The 16,376-nt window shown below is 42.0% G+C and overlaps 2 protein-coding genes across 3 annotated transcripts in view; one reads left to right on the top strand and one right to left on the bottom strand.

The window, feature by feature from the left end:
* Positions 1-2,792, top strand: part of LOC118422754 (metabotropic glutamate receptor 1-like) — a 60,425-nt gene extending 57,633 nt beyond the window's left edge. For both annotated transcript variants that reach the window (XM_035830501.1, XM_035830502.1), the window contains exon 16: positions 93-2,792. In XM_035830501.1, the coding sequence (XP_035686394.1) occupies positions 93-1,214 (1,122 nt within the window). In that variant the 3' untranslated portion in view covers positions 1,215-2,792. The remainder of the gene's footprint in view (positions 1-92) is intronic.
* Positions 2,793-3,329: 537 nt separating this feature from the next.
* LOC118422149 (metabotropic glutamate receptor 3-like) lies at positions 3,330-16,093 on the bottom strand. The gene is made up of 18 exons (XM_035829666.1): positions 15,842-16,093; positions 14,547-14,771; positions 13,917-14,130; positions 13,682-13,777; positions 13,315-13,399; positions 13,090-13,217; positions 12,475-12,721; positions 11,864-12,068; positions 11,097-11,362; positions 10,427-10,630; positions 9,559-9,701; positions 8,951-9,121; positions 8,442-8,543; positions 5,954-6,054; positions 5,407-5,542; positions 4,968-5,038; positions 4,055-4,187; positions 3,330-3,484 (listed from the first exon to the last, which is right to left on the bottom strand). The coding sequence occupies exons 1-18, from the start codon at positions 15,952-15,954 to the stop codon at positions 3,341-3,343; spliced, it is 2,784 nt and encodes a 927-aa protein (XP_035685559.1). The 5' UTR covers positions 15,955-16,093; the 3' UTR covers positions 3,330-3,340.
* Between the last annotated feature and the right edge of the window lie 283 nt (positions 16,094-16,376).

Genomic DNA, 16,376 nt, shown 5'->3' with positions numbered 1-16,376 from the left:
AACTTTTCGTCAAATTTTATGAAATGTTTCGTTGTGTCACACTAGTGTTATTGTATATTTGTTCAGCATATCCCTTATCTTGTCTTTCTTAGGTCCAGGTTCTCCGAGAGCTGAGAAAAGCGGAAGAGGAAAACAAAATACGATTTGGCTCAAGGCTGGACCCGATGACTGCAGACAACCCATTCTATAACCAGCGTGCGTCCATCTGCGAAGCCTCCTTCACCGTGCCGCCGGGGTTCCCCTCACAAGACTTCGACAAGAAGAGAGCATCCATTTGTGGAGAGAGTATAGCGGTGGGGCACTGGAAGAAGGCGCTGGACAAACTGGAGAAAAAGAAGACTGAGACGAACGGGGGAATCCCGATCATTTGTATCACCCCTGATGAAGACGATGGAACTTCAAAAGGTGAAACCTTCGAAAGTGATCTGTCTCTTCTTGTCAGTGACATCAGTACTCAAGACATCCAAATCCACAGCATGGAGAGTCTTCCCGAGGAGAAAGACATCAACAGCTACGACTGCCTTTCAACTGAAAAGCCTCAAGACAGTAACCACACTTCAGAACGGGTAAATATCAACCAACAGGAAGTCGAACATCAGACTATAACGAACAAGAAACCTGAAACCTCAAGGCATGCTCACAAGAAAACACCCAAGTCCCACTCCTTGCCAGACATTTTCCCATTCAACCAAAAGCGCCTGTCCATTGGTTCAGACACAAAGGGGAACCTAAAGACTTTTCTATCGACCAACATGCTATCGTCGCTGTCCCGAGAATCCAGTCCCAGATCCGTTGCAGACGGCTCGCCTATCGACCGTTTTCTAAGGGGCCAGGAGGTGAGAGATGCTGAGCTGACACCTCTTCAGGAGGATTCACACGAGTCGTCCCATCCATATAACAGAATGGGTAAGAAATCCAAGCGGTACGGAAGTGAAGACGCCCTGCCTATCTTGCGCAGTCGATGCAGGAGCATCGGGGAAAAGTTCAAACCAGGAAGGCCAAGGGAGCAGAGATCGAAGAGCGACGGCACAGGACCGTACCAGAGCGAACGTTCACCGCTATTGAGTCAATCTATTGCGCTATCTTTAAGATCAATAGGACGAAACGATTGTGCGCCGTCGGAAGGGTTGCAATCATCTGAAGACAACAGAATACGTCCGTTGGATGTTAAGGGTTTATGTCATGGAACTGGAGTAGCAGAGGACCAAGTTTAACATGAAGGATATAAATGATCATGACCTGGTGTCTTTGACACGGGAGATTGTTGGGACCAATTAAGAAAGCAAAGGGCCGTGGAAGGTGAGAGGTAAAGAATTGCTGTTATCACTTCATAAAAAAGTAGGCGTGTCGATGGGAACCAAAAATCCATAGCGCCTATTGTTTGCTATATTGGGACATACCATTTCCAAGGTTTGAACAATGACATACATCTGACACATTTTCAAAATTGCTGACACATATTGCAGACCAATCTATATTTAGATATTGGCACTCCATTCAAAATAACAATGATAATTGATAATAATCAAAAGTGAGAAGAGTATCGTAAGTCATAGGGTAGTTTTATTATGTCCTTTATATCATACGTAATTGATTCTGTATGTGAAAAACTCTTTTAATGTCGTATCTGTTTTTCAGAGGGAAATGTGTAACAAGACATTAACTAAAGGAACGTTGTTACTTCATAGAATCCTATATAGAAATAAGTCGTTTTGTAATGGTATTTTGTGTATGGTAAAGAGGATGCTTCAGAAATTTCTGTCTGGGCAACCGGTTTGTATTATACTCCATGTAAAGTTAAACGTTTACAACACTGTTGATGTACAAATTTTAGAGATGTTCTAAAATAGTTTTGTCGAAGACCGACGTAACAATGACGTTGTTACTCTCCTGTTCAAGATTCTTATTGTGTCTTAGTTAAGACGTGTCCTGGTAATTGTTACAGGTATACCTGAAGTCATAAACTGATAAGCAAGTGTATGCAATACCTCATTCAACATCATTGGTACATGGTTATTGATGCTTGGTCAACTTACGTTTACATCCTGATACTATATATCGTGTATCAAAACGTTTTTCAATGATTCTGGTAGAGGCCTCTAAGATGAAATGATCTAATCTGGTCAATTACATCTAACGTGAAGGTGAAAACATCAAGTACACATTACTTCAAAGATATTCTATGCTTTTACACTTATGATTACAGTCACGACAGCCTTATGTATCTTCTTCTAACAAATGAAATTTACATTGTACTCGGTGGTCACAGTTGCATATCTTTGCTCATCAGTGAATGACAGAAAACACGTGTTGTGCGTAGTTCCGGACGATTTTAATGGTCTGTAAAGTAATACCGACGACAGCTGAGGTAGTCTTTTGTGGACTAGAGGTTCCTGTATGTGGTACTTGTACGCACTTAGACGTGGTTCTTTGCACCAAAAAAACTGCACTGCCTGTCTACTCTCTCTACATGCGAACAACAACTGTAACGTTAGATCGAAAAGAGAAATTTGGAGAACAGCTAACTGCTAGGTACTCCTGTGTAAGGGCTACATTATTGTTGCTTTTGCTGAAGATATGTCTGAAGATCAGTGACAAGTTAGATGTTGGACGTCCTCGGTGTACGTATGGGTTTGTGGTCAGATAACAAATGCAAGTTGGTCACAGTAAAAGAAGAAATAAAGGTGAAGTAGAAACGTGATGCCGTAGCCCTGTCATCTGATTGTAACCACTGGCAGTGCAGGTTTTGGTCACGTGCCAAACAAATAGAGTAAACTTATTTTTGTGTCGAACGGCTGTGTGTACGCTGTGGTTCTTTTGCACTAAACAAATGAGTCTCGTAACTGTACAATATCAAGTTAAGGCAACGTACTGACAACAGTGACAAATAACCATCACGGAATACCTAAACGTAGTTGAGTTGCCACCCAGAGACCAGCAGACAAAATACAACAGTTTCTTCAGTTACCTATAGGTTTTGATTGCTCATGGGAACTGTAGGACCAAGGAGGTTGAAAAGGGTTGAAGGTTCCTTTTTCAACCTCCTTGGTAGGACTAAAAGATTAAGGCAGCTCTCGGTGACAAAGAAAGATTCTACACTTCCTTCTACAATTGGTACGACATTATAGGTATTCTGTCCCACAACTTTACCATTCTCATACACTATAACAACAAGATTTAGAGAACATGTACACCCTTCAGGCGAAATTTAAGTGAGAAAGTTTACTTTGGTACACGACGACTTAACCTCTATAATCAAATGTAAAGATTTATACAGTTTTGTTTGATCAAATGTCTATAGTTTTGTTTTGAATCTACCACTTGTTTGAATGGTAACTGTTCAATCACTGATCCTTGTGGACGGCAGACTGAAGACATCAGTGGCGGCAGTTTCTATCCGCTTCAGGGTGGCGTCCACCGAGGAGGGCGGGCTGAAACTCACGTGGGGTCTCGGGCAGGGCGTCGTGCTGCATCCGTTATAAACCTGAAAATCAATCAATCAATCTACCGATCAATCAAGCAATCAAGCAATCAAATATACATATACAAACCATCAGTGCATTAGTAATAAAATTCTATCAATTAGATCAAGCTTGCTTCGAATATCGCTTATAGGAAGTATAAGATAAAAAGATAGCTAGGCCTAACTTGACTGTATATATGACATGTATTACAGTAAACTACGTATCACTAATACGATGCATAACGCATAAACAGAGCTCTACGATCTGTTATCACTGTTTAAAGTTTTAAACTAATTATAAAACACAATTCAAGTGGTCTTTTTCTAAGGTTGAGGATGTATGTACGTACATCCTGAATAACATTAGGCATCTAATATTCCTCAAACGTACCGTTGGTCTTGCTTGTCATCTGCCGTTACATCACATACAAATATAACTTGATAAATGCCTATTATAGGTACAGAACCACCGGGAGAATAACTAACAGTACAATGCCAAGGTAATTGTGGATCCAAATAAAGTCACAGGCACGTTTCGTCGATAAGAAGTCATCAAAAAGTCACAATGTGAACATAGAAATGTTTGCTTACTCCGGATCCAGATCCACTGACCCCAACCCTCGTGGTGGATTTGCCTTTATAAACGGCGTAGATTTTGGGGCCAAAGAAACAGATCAGTGCAGAGGTGTCGTTCACCATCAAGGCTCCGGCATGGCAAATAGACCTGAGGGGAAAATCACAGTGAATTATGTCTACTACCAGAGCACACATGTGACATGACAGTTTGTACTGTTTTTTGACAAATCCGCCGCAAGGGAAGAAGGTACGATCGACCTTGAACTCGATAGCAGGTCCGTTAATCATTAACACAAGCACGAGAGGAATTGACAGAATTTCCTGAGGGCTGGGTGACTTTCAAATACGATAAGATCACAGAGTTAACGTTCCACACGGCAGTTGGGGCATGTGTGATCAGTGGTACTACTGGGACTATGGTGTCGGTCATTACTATGGCAAACTTCTGAGCGGTGCTGATGACACAAGAATTGCTCAGGAATAATTTTGAGTTAGTATTTCACTGCACTTGAGGCACCGGTGCGGCAGTGCAAGGTTCGTCCACTGCGGCACTCTTGTGGTATTTTCGCCGGATTTTTTTATAACTTAGATATTGCGTAATACCTAAAAGTATGACTTAGAAAACAACAAAATAGACACAACGTAGGAAAATTCGTTAGTTATCTCTGAAATTCGTTGAGTAATCTTTCGAAACCCGCAATGCCGCACTGATACCCTAAGTGCAGTGAGTATACCATCTTTAGGTACGGGTACAGAACGATAATCACTAGCTTTGTCATATTTTATACCACATAGTATGACATTCTTCCAAACAACGAGGGAATGGTGAGCAGCAGTGTGATCAGCGCAGGAAGATTAACGTGTTTATGTGAAGGGGATCTTTTCTTCAGGAAGATACTGTGTTTATGTTAAGGGGATCTTCTCTTACCTGTTGATGGGTGTCGACATTGAGAAGTAGGTTGCGATAAACGCGACCCACAGAACTACAGTCGTGTACACCTGGTGGGCATAACAAGATAATATTTCATTTTTATCAAAAGTATCTTATCAATCTGTGTTTTGTTTGTTTGAACCATTTTTTATTCACAAAAGCTCAAATCGGCCCGCAGGCCGCATTTCATTGAGGTCATGACGGAAGAGGTAGGGTCAAACAAAATGTTTTACATTTTACATTTTACATAATTTACTTTTATCACGGACATTGTGACACGGTCTATGCACAAATTGTACGAAAACTTGGTACAAATACATAATAATGAGTGCTGTTGAATTATGCTAGTCCGTTCGTTTTCGGCCATTTCTTTTTAATTGAACAGTTCGCTTTTTTAGAAAACATAGTAAACGTTTAACAAAAGATCATGATATACCTGGAAACTGATGAATCGCGACTCGTTGTAACAAGCGGGGAGGCTGCGTGTCTTGAAGGCGTAGTACGTACACAGGAGGATGATGAACAGGTTGTACAGGATGGAGGCCACAACCTCGTTCAAGTTATTGTCGCGACTGATGGACAAACATATAATCTTAAAGTCTTTGAATAGACAAATGTAAAATCATAGTACTAAATGAACATATCATTGTACGTTATTTTCTGTTCCTATAAAGAGCCTTCATAAAGTAATGCCATTGATTTTATAACAGGCTAATTTTTCCATAGAATGTGTTGAAAATTGGCAAAAAGGTAAAGGCATATATCCTTCTATGATTGAAATAATTCATTTTGTTGTTCTGATTATTATGAGCAACTGAATTGATTTGAAGCTTGTCAAGTTCCTGTAGATCTGACCCACTTATAATATAACTATTGTAGGAAGCTGAAATTTCACCTGCATGATAATGAGTGTCTCCCCTACTATCGACAAACTTATCTGAATCATTTTGAAGAAAAGAAATGCTGACTGTTAACGTTCTTACGTCAGACAGGCCAACTCCACTCCTCGTTCGTCGCCACTTCCGGTGGGCACGGACATGACCTTTGTTGGGGTCAGGATCAGGTTGACGGACGTCAGAAGAAGCTGGACACAACACAATATGTAATACTGTCAATATGGCGAATGCAATTTCGTAGTGTGCAAAAAGCCCATGTGAGGTCGTCTGGCGTAACAGCAGGGTGTTTTGCCCGTAACCCAGAGGTTCTGGGTTTGAATCCGTTCATATGCCCCGTCCCGGGGAAAGACACTTGACAAAGGCTTTCCTCGCTCTATTCTGGTGTAAATGAGTACCTAGCATCGATCGGTTAGGAGTTAGGACCGTCTCCCCTAAAGGTCTTGAAAGGTCCCTTGTTTTATGAGATCCACAGCTGAAACACGTAAAAGAATCCACCACACTTATCGCAAAGTAAGGGGACCATCCCGTTGTGAGTAGATCAATTAAAGCTGTCTGGATATTAAACTTGTACTCTTCAGTACAAACCTGGTATGTAACGCCATAACGGGTATGCAATACAAACAAACAAACAAACAAACAAACAAACAAACAAACATATCTATCTGCCATTTAGAGACCCACATTGGTCACAAAGGCCGAATTTCTAAACTTCTTCTTTTTCCAAATAATGAGCCAATTCAAACTCGTTCTTACAAATTTTCTAACAATTAGACTGATAAGCACACGTAGCCTCTACTTTTGCAAAACCGGCCAGTTTATAGATTTTTCTTGAAAATATCTTTAATGCAATGATACACAGGGGAAACCCGATTTACAGTAGGGACTTATATGTGTATATTTTTATTTCCTAGGAGACATTAAGCATCGGCTTCACGTAGCATTACCGATCGTTCTTCGATGGTGTGAAACTTCTTGATTTTTTACTTATAAAAGCCGTAGGGTGACGGATGTTTGGATTATGGATTCGCTGATATTCCGACGTTATTAGATTTTGTGATCCGGTGAGTTAGCTGAATGAGCAAGAGACCACCCGCGTGAGACATGACGTCAGTGCAAATCGTTTGGGCAGTAGAGAGTAACAGGAGAGGGATTGCCGTGCGAACTGTGAGCGATCAACCAATAGCAGGGCGGTAAGGCGTTAAATGGGATCAAAACCTTGACAGATAACGGCCAATACCGGTCTTTGTTTGAAACTATCGTATTTCACTCATCGCTCGTTTCCAATGACGGAGATAGTAAATGTCGCGAAACAATTATAAAGTGTTTCTTTCATGTTTCAACTTTAAAGGGGCATTCCACTCCACACGGGAGTGTTATTTTCCGATAGATATCAATTTTAGGAAGTAATATATGCATACTACTTCACATTATACGATCAAGTACCCAGTTGCTCCACGTGCCTCAAAAGCATTCAGTCTTCTACTAAACTCCCAGAGTACCCTCTAAATGAATTAATCCTATGGCTGAATACAATGCAAAACTTTTAGGTACGGTTACAAAACTAATTTCAGGTTTGCTAAGAAATCTCGTCTTGTTCTTGTATTCTTTGCTATCTTATGAGCAATTTGCTTTCTCGGTATGCTTAGCGAACCTCATTTATTCCGAAAATATGCACGATAAACAAAGTGTCTATGCGTATAGGGAATGCATGGGAAGGGTCTGCATGGGGTTATTGAGTGTCATATTGTTTTACAAAACAAACATTGCGCAATTCATCCCAAGGTGAATTCGGCTGATTTTGTATTCATTGACACATTATCTATTGAAAAACAAGACTCCCTTCTGGAGTGGAATGCCCCTTTAACAGCTAACCATTTAAGTAAGTCCGACAACACCACAGACCTATGGCGAGGACGTTTACCTAATGCAAAGATCATGGATAGGTGACAGCATCGAAATACTCCTGTGAAATATTTCTTCTCAATTGCATTGTCCTGTATAATTATGTACGCGCTATATTCTGAGGTTTTAGTGAAGTTGTATTTTTTGGGAATTGTGTGGCCTGTTTAGCGATATTACACCCCTCTCTTTTTTTTCTGAACAGGTCATAAAGTCCACAAAAGACCCACAAAGCAAGCCCGATTGATACACCTGCCTGGAGATTGATATTATTAATGTTTCTCTAACACACCGCTATTACAGTCAACGGCACGCCAGCGTTATTCTTGAGATGATCATTTTTGCATACGATGACAAGTTAGAAATACCAGACCTAAAACTCCATACAAACACGTGATACAGACACATGCAAAATGCTTATCAATGCTAGATTTGAGTTTGAGAGTATGTCCCGTGGCTTCATAAAAATGTCAGCAGTGGCACAAATGTGATTTAATCTACTGTTATGTACAGCCCCAGGGTGACGTTTATGTTTTGTAACGTAGACGGCAAACGTCCGACTATTTATCGGATTTTATGGGTGTAGAAGAAAATGGTATGTCTATACCATAGCCTGCAGTGAGGAAAAAAGAGAGAACGCCATGTTTTAGACTGACATTAGGATAAGTCATTATACCTGTATGAGGACGAGCAGCACACTGATGAACACCTGCGCGTGAGACCCGATGAACCTCGGCTTGACGACAGATGAGCTGGCACCGCTGAAGATACGGTACACCTGCAACACACACGGCAAACCTTACACTTCGTATTACCAGGTCAGTTTCAACGGAATGCGATACCGGAATGCAAGTTCATCTGTGATGGTAGTTAACATTATGTTCCAAGCACCTTTGACCCATTACTGACGTCACACTTCCGGTCTGGATGTGTGACATAAGATTTGGGTCATTTCAAACTGCCACCTGGTTGAGTTTGGTAGGTGAAAAGTGGTGCGTAGAGGCTGAATGTAAAGCTTTATGTTTTACCTGGTTGAGTTTGGGGGTCTGTAGATGAGTGTAAAATCTGATGATGGTTTACCTGGTTGAGTTTGGTTAGAAGGGTGCGTAGATGAGTGTACATCCTGATGGTTCACCTGGTTAAGTTTGGTTAAGTTATGGTTTACCTGGTTAAGTTATGGTTTACCTGGTTAAGTTTGGTGAGAAGCGGTGCATAAATAAGAGTGAAGTCTGCCCCAAACATCAGTCTGTTGATGAGACACGTGACGTAGGTCGGCTTCCAACAGATGACCAGGACGTGAACGTAACCTTCAAACAGACCCAGTAGGATCAGCCGACTCAGGTGCTTGTTCGACGCCTGGAGAAATAGAAATACAAAACACTAGTAACTGTGTAGGTACAAAATACACCTGCGTTTTAAGGATGTTATCAAATGGGACTTGAAGGGCATTGATATGAACATGGGAGTCACTTTCAGCAAACAGGAATTTTTGCGATGAAAAAAAAGAAATTGGAGAGGTTTAAAACGGGAGATAGAAAAGCAGAGACTTGCCTCTAAGAATTAAGACGCCCAAATTAATGCGCAAAAACAAACAATAACATTGTGTAGAATTCAGTACTACTTGTGGTCTTACGAGACTGAGGAGTGCCTACCTCTATACTTTTTATGTGCAAGCTGCTGTAAGCACTGTGAACGTAGGACAAATCAGAAAAGACCTGATGGCGAATGTATTCACAAATATGTATATGATAGTGCACGTAAAGTTTTAAGACGTGCAAAATGATGTGACTCGCCTTTATGAGCGGGTGCTCGTGGTGCGTCACGAAGACGAAGAAAGCCACTAGAGTGCTGACTGCGCCCCCTAGCGAGATGGCCGTGAGTATGGTGCCTGTGTAGGAGCTGTGTGAGAGCCACACTGGTGGGATAGTCACGCATTCTGTAAACGGTGATCAGAAACAAGCGTAAGTAAAGTAAATTATGCTAATGTCTTGGTAAAAACCGATTGCTAAATGGGATGTTACAATCAAGCAACAACGTACCGCTCACAAGCTGAGATACAAGGCAAAACGCCAGTCCCCAACCTACTCCAGAAATATAATCAGGTTTTTAGCGAGGGACGGCAGAGAATCTGTTCGGAAGCCAAGGCAGGACCTTGGCCAAGCACACCCACCAGTGAGGGAGAGTTTGCCGACCCAGCTAGTCAATTGACTTGGGAAGAACTGCCTTGGCTGTCGAACAGATTCTCAGCTGTCCCTGGCTAAAAATCTGATTTCAATGGTATCCCCTACCAGGGTTGTAGCCAGCCTGAAATCATTTTCAGTCCCCTTGATTTTGAATGGGAATCCTATCGAGCACCGAAGGCATGGCGTGACGTTGCGCGTCATTTCTAGGGGGTCTGGGTCCCAGAAAATGTTTAAATCAAGACCCTCTGAAACACTATTTCCTGCATTATGAGGTCCAAATTTTGCTTGTACACAAAGCTCTTCGATGGCATCTGTTTTGGTGAAGAAGAACACATGGGTTTCAGTTTTTTTAATATCTTTACATATCAATTTTTGTCTGTCCCAGGGGACGGAATGGGGAAAACTTTTTTCAGTCCCCAGCTGCAAAATTCCTCCAAAGGACTGAAGGACAGGTGCTGGCTACAACCCTGTTTCCTACCATTAGCGTCTACAGTCTCCAGAAGCGAACACTGGACGCAGCTGGTCCCGTTGACCACGACGTGGTTGTGCGGACACGGGACGCAGTCCCAGCAGCACGGGTTGGGCAGCTGGACCCGCTGGCGGTCCTCTGGACACGGCTCGCTGCACACAGACTTCGGCACCCACAGAACATCGGGGTCGGACGGGTCCACGTCCTTTGTGCCTGAAAATAACCTCGGACGGTGCCAATCACTGCTTGAACTCACGCAAAACTTCATGTATTTATTCATTTACTACATGTATTTACAAAGTTTAATGGTCTTGTTTGATACTTTCCATTGTACAAGAGGCGGCGTTGATATAAGTTGTTATTTATTTATTGAAAATGACAACAAATCATTACACTGGGCCAGCCTAGGCAGGCTATGCAAGCTGATGACGGCTGACCCACATAAGTTGTTAAGATCTGAGCTCGACGCCACTTTATTTCTGTAGTTTTATTCGCATTTTTTCATGTTATCTTCTTGAATAAAAGAATTGCTGCTTGCTCTACTACCTCTCGAACATTTAATAATCTCCAGAGAATTTGATTCTCTTCACTGTATCTCATTTCAAATCAGATGGTTTGGGAATATTCTAAGAATGCCTTATTACAATGTACCGTACGTTTTGGTTTTAAGAGAGCTTACCGGAAGATCCGGGCTTATGATGATAATGCGGATACTCGTGGTTATATGGGTAGGTCGGTGCCTGGGTCCAGTTCCAGACGATTCTGTCCAGGTCCACACTGATGGAGCGGTCGATGGAGTCCCACTTCCCGATGATCACGTGCTCAAAACCGCCGTCAGCTCGCCGCTGGAGGTTCCTGACGTCATACTTGCCCATGACGTCACCGTTAGAGTCGAACTTCACCCGGCCGCACGAGCCGTCAAACGTGGAGTTCAGTAGAGTGTCCCTGGGGTGGGGAAGACATGTGTAAGAGTTGTTGAATGATATTGAAACAGTGGGAGTGTGGCAAATGTCTGTGTTACCATTTATAAAGATGATAAATTCGGATGGATGAAACATAGTTTTCTAGCTTTTATTTTTCACTGTTACAACAAGATACAACAATGCTCCGATTTTTTGTGATATATCGCTGGCATAGATAAAGTCCTGTTTAAATCAAATGATTTTCCAGCCTGCACCTAAGACTACATTTAGACAAGAAGAAATGTTATGTTGCGTGCGTGCAGCGAGATGGTTTGAACACTTTGTCACTTAATACCCATTGTACAATTGTTGTGCAATAAAGTTATTATTATAAGGGAGGCTCGGGCGATTGGTGCAGAATCGTCGTCCGATCGATTTTCGCCAAATGTGACAGGCGTATAACGACTACTGATAAGACTGCAGATTATAGAACTTTTGTCCATTCATAAGAAAAAGAAAAAAATGTCCTATTCACCATCATTACCTTAAAGTGACTCCTCTACACGAAGATGCCAGAAGACAGTCAACTCTCTGGCCACACGCTTTCATCATGGAGTCCAGCGCATGCGCATATGCAAACACGGCGTCCCTCACGTAGTGCACGATGGAATCGTCTGTCTCCGCCGCCATGACGGTGTGACAGGCGTCTGTGGTCAGGTTACAGGTCGTGTTCTGGATCATACCAGCCGCTAGGGAACAACAACGCCATTTTGAAGAATAATATGTAATTACCTCCATGAAAATGGAAATATATATCTTGGTGTGTATGTGTTTGTGTGTGTGAGTCTCTTTCTATCTGTCTGTCTGTCTGTCTGTCTCTCTTTCATTCATTCTTTCTTTCTGTCTGTCTGCCTATCTGTCTGTGTGTTTGTGTTTCCGAATATTTGTGGTCAGCATAACTTTTTAGCGTCTGGAAGGATCATAATGACATAGGTGTTGGGAAGATGAAGTTCAAGACCAACTTTGGACCCACTTGTGTGACCTTGGATTAGTGTTTTACACGTAGTTATGACTGTTGATGTAAAATCGAGTTACGTTGATGTGTTAACCATAATGTTATAACTAGTAATTGTATCAATATGCTAAATCTCAAACCGATCATCTCCCCTAGCCAGGGGTTGTTCCTGTCGACGTGGAAAGCCGCGAAGCTCCCCTCACACGTGGCCGGTTGGAAGGTGATGGCGCCGAGAGCAGCTAACTCGTTCCCGGACAACTCGTCAGTCGTGGTGCCCCACCCGTCACTCCCCACCCACACGAACTGCCCTGTCGTGTTCAGCCGCAAGGAGGCGCTGAGAAGCATGTTGGTTTCGAAGATGGTAGTGAACATGATGACGACTCGCGCCTTGTAAGAGATTGACAAAATATGTAAAAAGGTACGTCGACGTACGTCGAAATATTGTCAGTTTCTGTGAATTTTTGTTTACTAATCATTTTGAATTTCTTGCTGATTCTGTCTAATGTATTTATTCCACTGGTTCAAATTCGGTAACAGATACATGGCAGGAAATTGAAGAAGGGAATGAGGTCAGTGTTCCTGAAGTGCCTAGCATGTGGAAACGATCCTGCGGAGGCATTTTGTCCTCAAATTCGACTTTCTTTTTCAGTCATGATACTAGTGTTGTATTCAAATAACCACGGACACGCAAGCAAACAAACAAACAGACACATCGCAAACAATGCAATCAGCATAAAGACGCGGGACTCGCCTACCTCTGCGTAGGACTGCAGTTTCCTGATGACATTCTCTGCTTCACCTTCTGTGGAGCTCCTGCAGATCTGCTGGATGGTGGCGATACAGATGTCTGTCTGTCCAACCTCCTCCTGTAAGGAACGCATCCCTACAGACGGCAAAACGAAGTCGATAAGTGTCATAAATTATGTATTTGTCTGGAAAAAGTCGCACGTTACGGAATTCACTCCGTCCTTCAAACTCACCTTCAAATCCATATCCTCCATCGGAGTACACGAGCGACACGTACGTCCAGTTAAAGTACTGCAAAAGGTCAACAATCGCCTCTGCCTGTTACAAAGTAAAGGGCATTGTTAACTAGAAAAGTCATACTGGTGACGTGTTTGGCATCAACGTAAGGTTCCTTTTTTCCCTACAAATATATACAGTTTCGCAAAGCTTATCCAATCGCAAGCAGTTTGCAGAATTTTCTTTAAGAAGTCAAACCTATCTGTAGCTCCAAACCAGCTACGTTTAATGCTTTGAGAGGGACTAAGGCGTGTTTTCTTTGAGCGGGCATCTTTTTCGTTGGGAGATACTATTGCCAAAATGTAGGAGTTTCAACTAATTTACCTGCAAGTTGTCAGGTGTTGCTGTGCGGAGAAAGAATGGGTACTGCGTCTTGTCCGACAGCAGGTGACTGGTGGAGATGTAGCTGATCATCGGGATCTGGGAAAAGATTCATCTTACTACTTTGGCAAACATTTGTTGAATTATCTAATTATTATGTTTTAAAGGCTGATACGTTGAGGCAGGAAAGCTTTTGGTTATATGGTCACAAAAATAAAGCTGACAATGCGTGACTTACCTGTTGTAACGCGAGAACGTGCGAGACCAGCATTGATGACGTACTGAATGACGCACCCACCACTCCTACCAGGTTGGAATATCTGCCGGGGTAATAAGGCAAAAGTATACTGACGTCATATTCTATTACTAGAACCCAAGAAGAATTAGAAGGGCAGATGATATCACAGCAACGAGGAGATTCATTAATCATTTGATCTTGGAGCTCTTCATTAGATCAAAATCAATCAGAAACAAAATTCCGCCGATGGCGATATTTTTCAGGTAGTGATATGGGAAGAAATAATTCTTTTTTACATTTACATCAAGAATCTCTAGCATGTATTTAACATTATCCCCTCCAGTTTAAGTTACTTTTTCTTGCGGCTTTTTACTTCTAATCTTGTTTGGTCTTTCGCATATTCTTCTTTGGTCTTAAAATAGACTTTGGGATTCTATGACATTTATGCGTTTTCGTTATATTTTGTAGTCTACGACATGGTATATGTTTGCTCATTTTGATGCTGCTTTAGACAAGGTTTATTTACAGTATGATTGAAAACTTTATATTTTCTAAAAATGGCCGAAAATTGATTACACGTAAGGATGTCATCCAAATTAACATGGCCTAATAAAAAAAAACTGTTCTTGCCTCTGACAGGACACTTTTTTATCACAGTGATGTTGGATGAAGTTGAGGCTCTGGTTCAGCGCGATGGATTCTCGGGAACAGGTGTCGAAGATGGCGTAACCCAGCGTCACACCGGAGAGGATGTCGGGATTGTTGTTGACGTCATCCACGGCCTGAGCCATGGCCAGGAGGCGCTGGACACGGGACGGTCCCAGGAGAGGGCCGCACTGGTCATAACCATTGTACCTTAGGGGAAACAAACGGGGAGTAAGGACCACACTGGTCATAACCATTGTACCTTAGGGAAAACAAACGGGGAGTAAGGACCACACTGGTCATAACCATTGTACCTTAGGGAAAACAAACGGGGAGTAAGGACCACACTGGTCATAGCCATTGTACCTTAGGGAAAACAAACGGGGAGTAATGGCCGCACTGGTCATAGCCATTGTACCTTAGGGAAACCACAAACGGGGAGTAAGGAAAGGCACATATATATAGCAAAATCTCTACCAGACTCCATAGGTTGCTTGGAAATCAGAAAAAATGGCTAAAAAGACTAAATGATATGTCAGAAAAGTAAGCCGACAACTAGTATATAGGAGTACAATGTCAAAACAATATTTAATATGCTCTGATGACTCCTCAAGACTCAGGCGTATTATTTCACACTATTAGGCCATTTTTCCCGAGTAAAATATAGAATTTGGTAGGGACTACACAAAGAACGCACAGATACCTCTCGCCTCTCCGCTAAGTGTGACGTTTGGCATGGACCATTGTAACTGTTTCAAAATCGATCAACACTTAATGACTGTTTATTGTTTATTGTTCATTGACTCCTTTAGTTGTTGACATATCATTGCAACAACTACTCTTCCAGGAGTAATACACATAATACTTGGACACATACAGTTTGTAACATACACAACATATAACATATAATGTCAATAAAAATCATGATTGCATCACTGTAAATGATGATTGCAATGTTTGAGAAATTTCAAGATTCTGCGGACAAAAATTCACCTCTCAAAGGGATGTTATATCTTACGGTTTGGGCATAATGTTAACATAACGTTTTCCCCAGCATTTGAAGGGAGCTTGGGAGTAGGTTACAGTGACCGCGTTGGTCGAGACAAATACGATTGATACGATTTTCAGTCAGCCAGAAGGCGTGCATAGTATATCCATTGTGTGTGCTATCATTTTGCGCAGCACAGCAATAAAGACTTTGAGAACTGTACATTAAAGTAATGTGATGAAGGCATTACTTTTCTTTCATTGCAAATATTTTGAAACCAGCCGTAACTCACCCGTGGATAGGAAACAGTCCGCCGAGGATAACGGTCCCATCTTTGTGGTAACAGGTTCCGAAAACTGTCGTTACGAACGTCACAAGGAGAACCACGCACCAAGTCCGAGACATCGCTTCAGTGGATCAAAGGATTATTCATACTTTATAAAGGCAAAACGCGTCTCTTACAAGATGACCGGCCGATATATGTGGCGTTCTGACCAAGACAGGTGCCTACGTGAGCGCGCTACATTATCCACTTCCTCTTATGTAATTCTCTATATTAAAAACGCGTAATCTAAAACCCACACATAATATCATCACAAACAGAATGACGTGTGAGATCGATTGACTGATAAACTATCGTCACACCGAGGAATGTTGATTGGTGGAGCCAATTCTTAGTGTGTGTTCTCCACTTCAATCTTTTATTGACTGATAACGAAAACAATTTTCATTCCAAGGTCGACGCGACATGGCGACTGCATTCTTGGAGGGACGTTTGTCGTTATTAAAGAAACAGATTGAAAAGGCTATGAGAGAGCTGTTGTTTA

This window comes from Branchiostoma floridae, chromosome 9, assembly GCF_000003815.2.
Source record: "Branchiostoma floridae strain S238N-H82 chromosome 9, Bfl_VNyyK, whole genome shotgun sequence".
Lineage (NCBI taxonomy): Eukaryota > Metazoa > Chordata > Leptocardii > Amphioxiformes > Branchiostomatidae > Branchiostoma > Branchiostoma floridae.
The sequence above is the reverse complement of the archived record's forward strand: the minus strand, read 5'-3'. Positions and strand labels throughout refer to the sequence as shown.

What these genes read in the sequence shown, in the direction of transcription:
- LOC118422149 (XM_035829666.1), bottom strand. Translation starts at nt 15,954, where the DNA reads ATGTCTCGGACTTGGTGCGTGGTTCTCCTTGTGACGTTCGTAACGACA. An exon ending in CTGGCTAGGGGAGATGATCG is followed by an intron (nt 12,069 to 12,474) that starts GTTTGAGATTTA and finishes GTTGTTCCCTAG; the next exon opens with CGGCTGGTATGATCCAGAAC. An exon ending in ATGTCGACACCCATCAACAG is followed by an intron (nt 4,188 to 4,967) that starts GTAAGAGAAGAT and finishes TTTTCCCCTCAG; the next exon opens with GTCTATTTGCCATGCCGGAG.